The sequence below is a fragment of the Crotalus tigris genome, unplaced genomic scaffold (assembly GCF_016545835.1).
Source record: "Crotalus tigris isolate CLP2741 ecotype Arizona unplaced genomic scaffold, ASM1654583v1 scf7180000018954.1357295, whole genome shotgun sequence".
In the NCBI taxonomy this organism is placed as follows: Eukaryota; Metazoa; Chordata; class Lepidosauria; order Squamata; family Viperidae; genus Crotalus; species Crotalus tigris.
Window position 1 is genome coordinate 667,945 of NW_024097293.1, and position 12,471 is coordinate 680,415.

Below are 12,471 nucleotides of genomic sequence, written 5' to 3' on the forward strand. Positions count from 1 at the left end.
TAATTCAGATTGAGAATTTCCCCTGGGGGGAGACCAGGCTCCTGGGGCCAAGGCACAGTGTGAGGAAAGGGGTTCAAAGATGGACCTTCCTATTGTGCTGGAGCCTGTCTGGCCTGGGGAGACTGACCTCAACCTGTGGATTCCTCCTCCAATATATGTTGACTTATGGTCTCCTTGTTTGATTTGGCTCGTTTTGAGACACTTCTCCCCCCTGCCTCTGTAACATGCTTCCTTTTGGCAGGTTCAATGGAAGATTTTTCTGCCATGGTGATGAACTTGCAAGTTGCTTAATGCTCTTTGAGGGCTCAACTTTAGCGAAAAACGCCCCCCCTCAGCGTTGTAATTTCACTGAAGGAGCCCAGTCAGATGATAGTCAGGCCCAGGTGAGGGGGGGCAGTGGGGGTCAATTGATAGGCAGTGCATCCTTACGGAACGAGCTTGCCCTCCCCGATTCAGCCAGGAAGTTCATAGACAATCAAGCAATGGTGGCTGAATCAAATGGAGGCCACAGCAGTTAGTCAAAATGGCGGCCACAGCTCCACGCGCGCCAAAACTGTCGTTTAGAATGTTCCTGCAGGCAGTTAAAACCGGTGGCTGATTCAAAATGGCGGTCGCAAGTGACTCAAAATGGTAGCCGCAACTGTCTGCACGCCAAAATTTCCGTTAGGGGAGCCTCAGAAGTAGCGAGCTACCTAGCAGAGGCCTACGAGGCCTAAGGCCTCAATTGCAACGAGCCCTCGTTCCGAGGAAACACCTGGGCTCCTATTGCAGGCTGAAGGCGATTGTGATGATCAGCTAGGCGGTGGTGATGTTAGAAGAGGCAGCAATTAACTCGCAATGCTTCTGATGGAACGGAGAGGCCAAGGTCTCTAAACAAGGCCTCCAGGCCTGAGCGAGTCCCAAGCTTCGTTTGCGGATCCCCCCTTTTCTCTGATGCCTGGTGTGGCCGAGGGTCCTTAAAAGGATCCCTCCAGGCCTGTGCGACGTCCATCGCCACTTGCGGATCCCCGACGATCAGCTGAGCTTACCCTCACCTCCGGATTCCCCGGAGATCGGCGAGGCTTGCCTTTGCAAACGGAAGCCTCCGACAATCAGGTGGCTGGTGGGGATCGTCTCAGCGGCAATTCAAAAACTTTGGAGGAAGGTGAGAAAAGGCTCTGGGGCAGTGATTCTCAACCTTTCTAATGCCGTGACCTCATAATACAGTTCCCCATGTTGTGGTGACCCCCAAGTGGGTGTGGCCACCCATAAGAGGGAGTATGACAGCTGGGGAAAAGGGAAAAAATGGCGGACAGCATGGTTTGGTGACCCCCGTGAAATGGTCATTCGACCCCAAATGGGGTCCTGACCCACAGGTTGAGAACCACTGCTCTGGGGGATTGGTATTGAAGAAAGAGGGCACGTAGGAACGTGCGGAGCCTGTCAGCCCAGCTGGGCAGGCAGTCTTACAAGAAGAAGGTTTATCTCCAAGGATGATCAGAAGAATGTAAAAATATAATAATATAAATCAAATAATATAAATATAATAATCTAAATCAAAGGGAATAAGAATAATTACTGTAATCTTCTGCTCCAGGAGCTGAAGAAAAAAAACGCGTCCTTAGAGCAAAGAGACTAAGTCTAAACTGGGGTGCAAATGGCACAGCAGGGGCAGTACTACGATTCAGACTTAGTCTGATTGGAGCAGATAGATTAAGACAACCCATCCGTCGATTCTCCATCCAATCATGCTGGAGAACAACAGTTGGATGCGACCTCGAAGGACTTCTAGTCCAATCTTTGGCTCAAGCAGGAAACTGTATACTATTTCAGATAAATAGTTGTCATATCTCTTCTCTTCAAAAGAAATACAGAGAATGTTGGGGGTTTTTTATCTCAGTTTCAGCAAAGAAATTGATTATTAACTTCAGAAATTCAGCATTAATAGCTGTAGGTAAAGAGCAGAAAGCAGAGATGTCCTGCAGGTTTGGTTTTGGGCCAATATTAGTCAATCTTTTTATTAATGATTGGAATAACAAAACTAATGAGCTGCTTATCAAATTTGCTGATGATAAAAAATTGGAAGATGTAACCAATGTCCAGAATGATAGAATGTGACCTGTCCAGAGTCCAATCTGGACAGGTTGAAAGATTATGGGGAGAGGAACACGTTGTTTTTCAAACTAGTATTGGCATTAGTTTGCATTGCTAGATGCCAAATCCAGCTAAACTGTGGACTTCAGGCAACCATAGGTTATAAAGAGGCCCAATTCCACTGCTAGGCCACTATTGTTAATAAGTAATGGAAAAGGGAGATAAACTGAGTTATGCAGCTTTAAAAGTTCATTAAAACCAATGGTATTATAAGATCATAAAACCATATGAATGTCACAGGCATCACCAGGTTAATTCAACGTCTGTAGTCATTAGTAAGAACATAATTCATCATTTCCATATCCTTTCATAATAATTCAAAATAATATTTTTCCTATTTTGTCCTGTCCTTATTTATCAAGTAATTGTTTTACTTTTCCATGGCTTGTGCTGCACTACACAAAGTAGTGGGTCATCATCCAAGTTCCTCCTTACAAACAAAAGTTGTCACAGCCCATTATAACCCCTCTTGTATCTTGCACATTTATTCTAATGGTCTTTATCTTCTCAAATATATTGTTTTTCAATATATTGCTTATACATATTGTTGTGTCCTGACCCTGCAAAAGCAGGCCTGGGACGTTGCATTGGTCCCAGACATTCCAAAAGCTGCCCGGGACCAGACAGAGCGGCACCAGCCTTGTGCACATGCGCAAGGCATGAAAACACTCTGTTCCTGTTGGTTGACATTGTCTGGGTTTCTGGCCATATAAAAAGGCCTGCATGCCTTTTGTTTTTGCTTGGTTGTTGTAAAAGAAGAATAAAGTGTTTGTTCAGCATCGCCATGTGTCTTCATCATTCGCATGCGAACGAAGGACTTAACACATATACCCTAATTTATCCAGGTTTTACACTAATCCATATTTCTAAATCCATGCACCAAATTCCATGTCATCATGTCTTGCAACATCTTTGTTGCTATCTAACTACCTGCTGAAAATTCTTTTTGCTCAGCCCTTCCCCTTAAATTCCTCTACAGCTCATTAATATTGGCTTCTGCTATTCACTTTCATGAAGCAAAACATACAATGGCTTCCACTGGTTTTGAATCAACTCTGGATCTGTGCAATCACATGATATCAGACAGTTTTGACAACTGAGTCTTGTCAGTCTCTGATGTGCTTTATTTAAACCCAGAAGAGGGTAGAGGATTCCTCTGTACTGCAGTGATTTTGTAAAGCTTGTGTGCAGTCTTTTCTCAACTGTGGAAACTCATGATGCAGCCTACTACCTAGTCTCCCTATTTCCGCTGCTATATTGTTATCCTATCGTTTTGCTTTCAGACATCCCAACCAGGAAAGGAATGGCAGTCAAGTGGCTTGGATTTTTACAAATTATCTTTCCAGTCATAGCTTCACATCATAGCAATAGGAAAGGACAAGGATACTAGTAGCATACTTAATTTCCCTTTTGTGCTGAGTAAAGATAAGATGATTCTTACTCTCTGGTGCTTGCACTAGTTCCAGGGCAGGTGACTGAACTAATCATATTCTTTACACTCTTAATCATTTTAGTAGAAATTAAAATTATGACACCACTATTCTTAAGTGTTTTCTAGAGATGGGAAAGTGGAAATAATCAGGATGTAAAATTGCTGATGGAACTTATAACTATTTTTTTTAGATCAATATTTCCAAATTTCAAGTTCCAAATTTCTCAGCAATGGCCTTCTGGTCCTGTGATGGAATGTAGTGAGAAGATGGATCCTCAGGATGGAGGAAATGTATTCCAGAGCAGTAAGAGGCAACTGAGCCTAGAGAAGACATTGTGTGTGACAGAAAAAGGGTGAAAACACCCCCTCCCTAACAGTTCACAGAGTATACTGTGGATGCAAATATTAGAGAGCTCAATCTGGCAAGATTTGTCTGTGTCTAAACAATAAAGAACTTGGTTTGGAAGTATTACTATGTGTTATTCTTGATTTTAGGCCTGACAGGTCCCACATCTGGAGGCTACAGGATTGGGAATCTGTAAATATTAATATTTTCCCCCAATGAACTGAATGGCTACAGGTACTATTGTAGAATCAAGTATGCTTTCCAGCACTTGTCTTCTGTCTGGCCACACTGAACTTGCTCTTTTGAATTGGATTTCATGAATGAATGCACACAAGCCTTACTAGATGCAGGAATTTTATTTATTCTATTGCCTTACTTAAGTCATTCTCTATCGTAGGTAAGCTAAAAGAATATTCTATATTTTCTCCACATACAATAAACTAGAAAGAGAAGAGATAATAATCAAAACATTTTTATGAGGTTGGAAGCTGTTTATCTGAATTTAAATGATAACAGGTTTTTTTAATTGTCATGAGATTATTCTTTGTAATAATTTTAAAAATTGACTTGAGAAATAAATCATATCAAAGTGCAGGAGATCTGTGTATTTGTACCAAAGTGTATGAACCTTCCTTTAAGATGAAGTCAGCTATTCCAGTTACCCTTCATAGGAAAAGTGCACAAGTTTTGCTATGCAAAGTGAAGCACTTGAGTGGAACACAATGCCTGCCACACAGGATGCCCGTTTCATACATCTTGTAATGCATACACATATTTAGCTCCATCTACTGCAGAGCAAACAGCTCACACGAGCACAGAAAGGCTCTTTATAGGGGAAGCAAAAGAATAAAAATAAAATTAACTTTTCTAAATATCTTCAAGTTTGATATGCAAGATACCTGTCCCAGGCTGGCAAATTATAAAAAAAAATTAATCCAGGATAATTGCTCCACTCTTAGGCTACAGTCAAGAAATACCAAGCTGTATTCCTAGGTTGCTATGCCACCAAAAAATGATGATGTGATATCTCTTGAAGTTCTTTTCAGAGCTTCCGCTTCTTCTCTGTGATGGAATGGTAGATCTGCAGAGTCAGTGGCACAAAGCTCTTTTCTGAATTGTCCAAGAAAAATAGGGGTTCTGTGATGATGATAGGGTCAAATTCTTCCTTCACCAACTGATTTTTGCGCTGCTTGAAAGTCCCTGTGATCTCTAAGGCCTCCTGTGGTGAAAAGGAGAAAATCAACTCATCATTCCACTGGTCTCCTAAAGCACACCAAACATGGCAGAAGACGCCCTCTTTCTCAAGTACACGCTGCACTTTCTCCAGAGTGCTCAGCAGTGATGTGGGTGTGGAGGATGGAGTGGATGAAGTGGAGAATTGCATTTGCACCAGACTGGTAAATAGCACATCAAAGATATTGTATAAGATGGAACAAGTTCATTTTCCTAGTGCAAGCAGCAAGCATATCACCATTATTTAAAAAAAATCTCTTTAAGTACAACACAAGCACTGATATTGTTGTCCCTTTGGGACCAACAGCAGCTTGGAAAACTGATTTAGATTAAAAAATGATAGAAGAATTTAAATCCTTCTTACAAAACTGCTGCTTTGATTAAAACTGTGCCATATTATATATACTTTGCCTCGGTTAGGCATGTTTTGCTGCAATAGTGGGATAGGTTCTTGAATCCCATCACTCACCTTGATAACAAATTTGAAGGACCAGCTTTATGATGAGGCAGAGGAACAGGTTACCTTAGACAGCAGAAGCTGGGAAGTTACAAGAGGCTACTGGAGGAAACAGTAATGTGTCACGTGGTCTTGACAAATTTAAGTTATGTGGGCTTCGACTCCCAGAATTCCCCATCCAGCAATTTTGGGAGTTGAAGTTCACACATCTAGATCCTAAGTTTGAGAAACACTGTATTAAGACAACCCACATCCAATCAAGACGATAGCAGGATCTAAATTTTGTTTCACTCATGAATTCTATCTATCCAAACAGGGGGTGCTGTTTTTAATTGTTATCAATCCTATCAAAGTTTATTCACATTATATCAACTTATCAGTAAAACAACAAGGGAACAGAGAGGAGTCTCACCTGGATGCGAATAAAATGGGGTATAGCATAGTTTGGCAGGTAATTCTTGGTATGTTCATATAACTGCTTTCCATCAAAGGATTCCCCTTCCTTTAATCGTATTGCTGCCATCCCAATCTTTCCTTCATGCCCTAGAAAATATCAGAATGTCCAAATGCCTTTTCAGGATAGAAATACACAAGTTTGCACTGAAGGAAGAGCAAGAGAAAAGAAGTTGACTTAGCCCTTTGCCTTCCAATTGTTTTTCTCCTGTGAATTCCAGAATCCCCCCTTTGGAGAGTCAACAGGAGCCCATTCATTGTAAAAAGAAGAAATAAATACTTACACAAAGACTTTACCCTGGTGTGATGTAAAATAGTGCAAGCTATAAAGGAAGCACCTAAAACCGCATGGATAGAATGGATAGCTATAAAATAAGCTAATTCTTTCTTCCACTGTATTATAGAAAGTCCTCACATTATGATCATTTGTTTAGCAGACGTTCAAAGTTACAAGAGTACTGAATAAAGGGGCTGGGCTTTTTTTAAAAAAAGAAAAAAAGGAATGAATAGGAGCAATTAGGAGACATGCCTGCCCTTAAAAACATCCAAACCTCAGAAAACAGCAGAAATTTCACTGCAAATATGATTGCCAGTATAACTTATTTTGGCAGTGTGATTTTGGGCCATTTTGTGGGAACTAGGCAGGAACTTAAAGTGAAAGGGAGACAGTTTGTCATTCAGAAGACCTCCCTTTCCATTCTGAACCATATTTATGTTCTAAAATTTAATATACCTGTTCTAATACAAACCGTAACTGTGCAGGATAACAACTATCATCCAGTAAGTATGGCCCATTTGATCCTGCATACAGTTCAATGTAGCATCAATGTTTCAATAACTAAATAACCACAAATTAATATTTAACTGAGTTGTCCATGTAAAAAGATGATTCAAATGTTTTCTTTATTAACTTTGGCACAACAGAAAGGACTTCTCCAGAACTGACCGTTTAGTCCAAATCTAATCTTAATAAAACAGATTGAAAAAGAACTCATATCCCGCCCTCTTAAATGTTCTCTAAAATCTGGCTACCAAAGACAACCCTGCAATGTTTATTTTCCTGCAACTACTATGAATCATAGTAAAATATGAAACAACAAAAGAAGGTTGGTAACAAATGCTTAACCTAGCAACCTCTATTTCTGTTTCCCTTTGAAAATAAAAACAAGAACCAAAACATCAAAATTTGAACAAAGACTAGATAATCTTATAAGGTCTTGGTATATGTAAATACACACCCACAGAAACATAGATATTCAATAATCATGTAACCATTCCTAAAACTTAAAATCCATACAGTCTCCTTTATCTTTAAACTTGTTTCCTCCCTGCCTAGGGAACCTATTCTATAGCCATCCTACTGCCACCACCCTCCCAAAAATCTGCCTTATTCAGGTGGTTAAAAAAACATCATTTGTCTAAATATTATGTTAATTATTGAAACATTATTAAAACATCTTCTAATTCTTGGCTTCCGTTTTTAAGTAATCGGCACTATCTACATACATTAGAATGGCATTTTTCAATAAACTACACTTTTTACTAGCAAGTGTGAACCATTTCACAAATATTTGAGTTCCCTATTATGGTTCAAGAACATAAGACCTTATTTAACATTTGCAATGGGAGCAACATCCCTAAGGATTGTGACTGACAGGTCACCCAATGCCTGCTATGATTCTGGGCATTATTCTTTTACAGCCACTAAAAATAGATTTCTTAAAGAATACATTTTGATCTACCTGGCACAGGTACTCCATATACATTTACTTCTTGAATAAATTCCAGCATAGCAAGGATTGTCTCAACTTCTGTAGTAGCCACATTCTCTCCTTTCCACCTACAATACAGTGAAAAAGAAGTTATTACCACCACCTGTCCACTTTTATAACTGAATTTGCCAAAAAAAAATAACTTCATTTATTACTAAAACATGATTGCAAACCTCAGATGAAGCCCTTCTCTGTTGCTTCCCAATATTGTCCCTGATTTACAGCAGATTCAGACTAGAGACTTCCTGCTTCACAAGTTACTTACTGAGCTACTTTCCCTCTTTGAAATGTTCAAACTGTTATATTTCTGTGTCTTTCTAAGTCCAGAGACCACATTCAACTGAAGTTTGGATTTTGGAAACTTTCTGCTTAGTCATCACTAAAATTCTGCATTAGTTTAGCACACATACCTACACACATAATAATAATAATAATAATAATAATAATAATAATAATAATAATAATAATAATAATAATAATAATAATAATATACAACTGTTCTCATTTGGAAACCAGGCACCTCTTCCTCAGGAAGAACAAAACCCTCTAACTAAAGAAATAAAAGAATTGAAACAAAGAATAATTGAGCATCTAGAACAGCACAAAAACAACAGAATAAGGCTGCCTGCATTGAAGCTTGTTCCAAAGAAACAGCTAGCACAAGCATTAAAAGATGCAAATACTGCAATAGCAAGTATAAGCACCAATTCACTGCAAGAAACAAACCAACTAATGTACAGCACAGCTGCAGTTATAACAGAATACCTGGGATGTAAAATCAACAAAAAAGAAAAACAAACAAACAGTGCACCACAAAAATGGAAGGTTAGACTAGAAAATAAGATCAGCAAGTTAAGATCACATGCAAGCAAGCTAGAACAGATGAAAGAAAAGAAGCTGAAGAACAAGAAGACCAAAGAATACCTAATCAAGAAATACCACTTAGAAACAAGGAAGATCAAGGAAGCACTGGAAATAATAAAGCAACAAATAACAGCTATAGCCAGGAAAATCAGTAGATATGAAGCTCGAATTGCAAACTATAGGCAGAACCTCCAATTTCAATCCAATCAGAAACGTTTCTACCAATCCATCAATGGAGAAACTGCAAGGAATCAGTCAGTACCTGACAAGGAAGAAACAGTGCAGTTCTGGAAGCAGATATGGGATAACCCAAAGAAATACAACAAGGATGCGGCTTGGTTAAAAGAGGTGGATGCAAATAAAACAGAAGTTGAAATGAAAGAACTAGTAATAACAACAAAAATGGTAGAAAAAAGAGCAAGAAAATCAAAAATTGGTCAGCACCAGGTGAAGATGAACTGCATGGGTTTTGGTTGAAACATCTAACTGTTATACACCCACTCATTGCCAAGCAGTTCAACAATATACTACAAGGAGGAGAAATTGAAAAGTGGCTAACAACTGGGAAAACCTACCTAATAATGAAAAATCCAGCAAAAGGGGCAACACCAGGTAACTACAGGCCAATTACCTGCTTACCAACAACTTTCAAATTACTAACTGGTGTGGTAGCTGATGCAGTACAACAGCATCTAGTTGAAAACAATCTCTTTCCACCTGAGCAGAAAGGAAACCGCCCCAATAGCAGAGGAACAAAAGATCAACTCCTAATAGACAAAATGATCTTGGAAAACTGCAAGAGAAGGAAGACCAACCTGAATGTGGCATGGATTGACTACAAAAAGGCATTTGACTCTCTGCCACATGATTGGATAATCAAGTGCCTAGAAATAACAGGAGTCAGTAGAAACATCAGAAAATTTGTGCAAAGATCGATGGCACAATGGAAGACACAGTTGCAGATCAATGGTGAGAAGCTGGGAGAGGTTAATATCAAGAGAGGAATATTTCAAGGAGATTCATTATCACCATTACTATTTGTTATTGCACTGTTTCCTCTGTCAACAATACTGAATAACTCAGGACATGGTTATCAAACATCAAAAACATCTGCTAGACTATCCCACCTCCTTTACATGGATGATCTGAAGCTGTATGGAAAAACATCATCTGAAATAGAATCGCTGCTCAACACTGTCCGTATATATAGCCAAGATATTGTAATGGAGTTTGGCTTGGACAAATGTGCCACACTTACTATCAAACAAGGAAAAATAGTGAAAACTGAAGGAATCAAGATGCCCCACGAAAATAACATTAAGAGTCTGGATGAGGAAGAATACTACAAATACTTGGGTATCCTTCAAGCTGACAACATCAAGCACACTGAAGTCAAGAAAAAGATTAGAGGTGAATACATCAAGAGAGTGAAGAAGATCTTAAAATCCAAACTCAATGGAGGAAATACCATAAAGGCAATCAACACCTGGGCAATCCCAGTCATTAGGTACACAGCTGGAATAGTGGACTGGACTCAAGCAGAACTAAAAGCAATGGATAGGCAGACCAGAAAAATAATGACAATGAATCATGCCCTTCATCCACGCAGTGACATTGATAGACTTTATCTACCAAGGCAAATAGGTGGGCGTGGAATGCTACAAGTACATCAGATGGTTGAAGAAGAAAAAATGGCTTTGGAAGAATATCTGAAGAACAATGATGAAGATGCACTGAAATTAGTATATCAGGAAGGCTTACTAACTACTGGAGAGACCAAACTGGCCTACAAGAAAGACCAAATGAAGAACAGAATAGAGGCATGGGAAGACAAAGCACTACATGGCCAATACATGAAAAAAATAGCTGGGAAAGCAGATAATAATAAAACCTGGCAATGGCTAAGAGCAGGAAAATTGAAGAAAGAGACCGAGGGACTAATTCTGGCTGCACAAGACCAAGCCTTAAGGACAAATGCATACAAAGTCAAAATTGAGAAGACAGCAACAGACAGTAAGTGCCGCCTATGCAAAGAAGCTGAAGAAACAGTGGACCACTTGGTAAGCTGTTGCAAGAAGATTGCACAGACTGATTACAAGCAGCGGCATGACAAAGTAGCAACAATGGTGCATTGGAAGATCTGCAAAAAATATCATTTGCCTGTAAGCAAAAACTGGTGGGATCATAAAATAGAGAAAGTCATAGAAAATGATAAAATTAAACTGCTCTGGGACTTCAGAATTCAAACAGACAAGCACCTGCAACATAACACCCCAGACTTAACAATTGTCGATAAGAAAGACAAAAAAGTCTGGATAGTGGACGTGGCAGTGCCTGGAGACAGCAGAATAGAAGAGAAAGAACTGGAGAAGATAACAAAATACAAAGACCTACAAATAGAAATAGAAAGACTGTGGCAAAAGCAAGCAAGGGTAGTACCAATAGTCATAGGCTCCTTGGGCGCAATCCCAAAACAACTGGAGCACCACTTGAACACCATTGGCATTGACAAATTTGCTATTAGTCAATTGCAAAAGGCGGCCTTATTAGGAACTGCTTCCATCCTGCGACGATACCTGTAATACCATCAAACATCTACATCTGCCTATCCTAGGTCCTGGGTAAGGACTCGATAGGTAGACAAAATGCCAAATCCAGTCTGAACATCTGGCTGACTGTGCGATGATTGATAATAATAATAATAATAATGTAAATAAAATAAAATAAACTAATAAAAGGAGGGGAGGAAGGAAGGAAGGAATTGTTTATAGTGTGTCTCTGTCCAGTTAGGGTTCTCATGTCATATCCAGATTCTGCAGACAAAAGGTTGCCTGTTGTTGTATTCAGCTCTTGTTCCTGGGCACCAACTGGAAATGAAGACAGTTTTAAAAAGCCTTTTCTGGGTTTCATGCACTTCTGCCACTGTGCCCAAAGTAATGGCCAGGTCTGCTGCTTTTATAATGATTAGCACAGCCTTCCATTGGTGAATTCCCGCCCTTCTTTTCTCTTCCACCAAACCCTAGAAAAGAGACCCCCCAGTAGCCCAGTATAAAATGGCTGCTGAAAGGAAAACACACACTGGCCAGTTGGAATAGAAGCTTTAACATATGACAGAATAAAAAAAAAATAGCAGGCAGGCAGGCAGGACTGTCTTGTTTGCTCCCAAAAAGGGGAAATGTCAATTTAAAAATCAGGGGTCCATAAGTTCTAATCCTGCCTCAACTATGAAAGCCATCTGGGTGACTTTAGGCCAGTCTCTCAGTCCAATCCTCCTCACAGGGTTGTTGTTTTAGAGAAAATAGGAGAGAGAAGAAGTTTTAGGTATATCTGCTACCTTATTTATAAAAATGCTGAAAAGGTGGGAGTAAGCAGAGAGTGCAGATCAGCTTTTAGTGCCTGTGGGACTCACCGGAAAGTATCTCCCACTCGGTCCTGGAAATATATAAATCCATCGTGGTCTTGCCTCAAGAGGTCACCACTGTTAAAGTAGCTGTCTCCTTTCTCTAGGACATCCTGGAGAAGCTTCTTTTTTGTTTTTTCAGGATCTCCTGCATAGCCATAGAAGGGTGTCCTCTTGGTGTTCTTGGCTACTAGTAAACCTGTTTCACCTGCAATTCAGAATCAATTAATCACTTAATATTCATTCTTGAGCCAGGACATTATTTCCACTTATTTCCATTTCCAGAAAAGATTCTAAATCATTTTCAGCAATAATCAAAGATTGATTTACTCATTTAATTTGGTAAATTAGTAAAAACAAATGTGTCAGATTAATTCTGAC

At 39.5% G+C, this 12,471-nt stretch overlaps 1 protein-coding gene across 3 annotated transcripts in view; it reads right to left on the reverse strand.

Moving 5' to 3' along the window:
• Positions 1-4,248: 4,248 nt before the first annotated feature.
• LOC120314557 (very long-chain acyl-CoA synthetase-like) overlaps positions 4,249-12,471 on the reverse strand; it is a 30,931-nt gene continuing 22,708 nt past the window's right edge. For all 3 annotated transcript variants that reach the window (XM_039357794.1, XM_039357793.1, XM_039357792.1), the window contains 4 exons: positions 12,100-12,298; positions 7,797-7,894; positions 6,014-6,144; positions 4,249-5,130 (listed from right to left, as the gene is read on the reverse strand). In XM_039357794.1, coding sequence (XP_039213728.1) covers positions 4,954-5,130; positions 6,014-6,144; positions 7,797-7,894; positions 12,100-12,298 — 605 coding nt within the window. In that variant the 3' untranslated portion in view covers positions 4,249-4,953. The remainder of the gene's footprint in view (positions 5,131-6,013; positions 6,145-7,796; positions 7,895-12,099; positions 12,299-12,471) is intronic.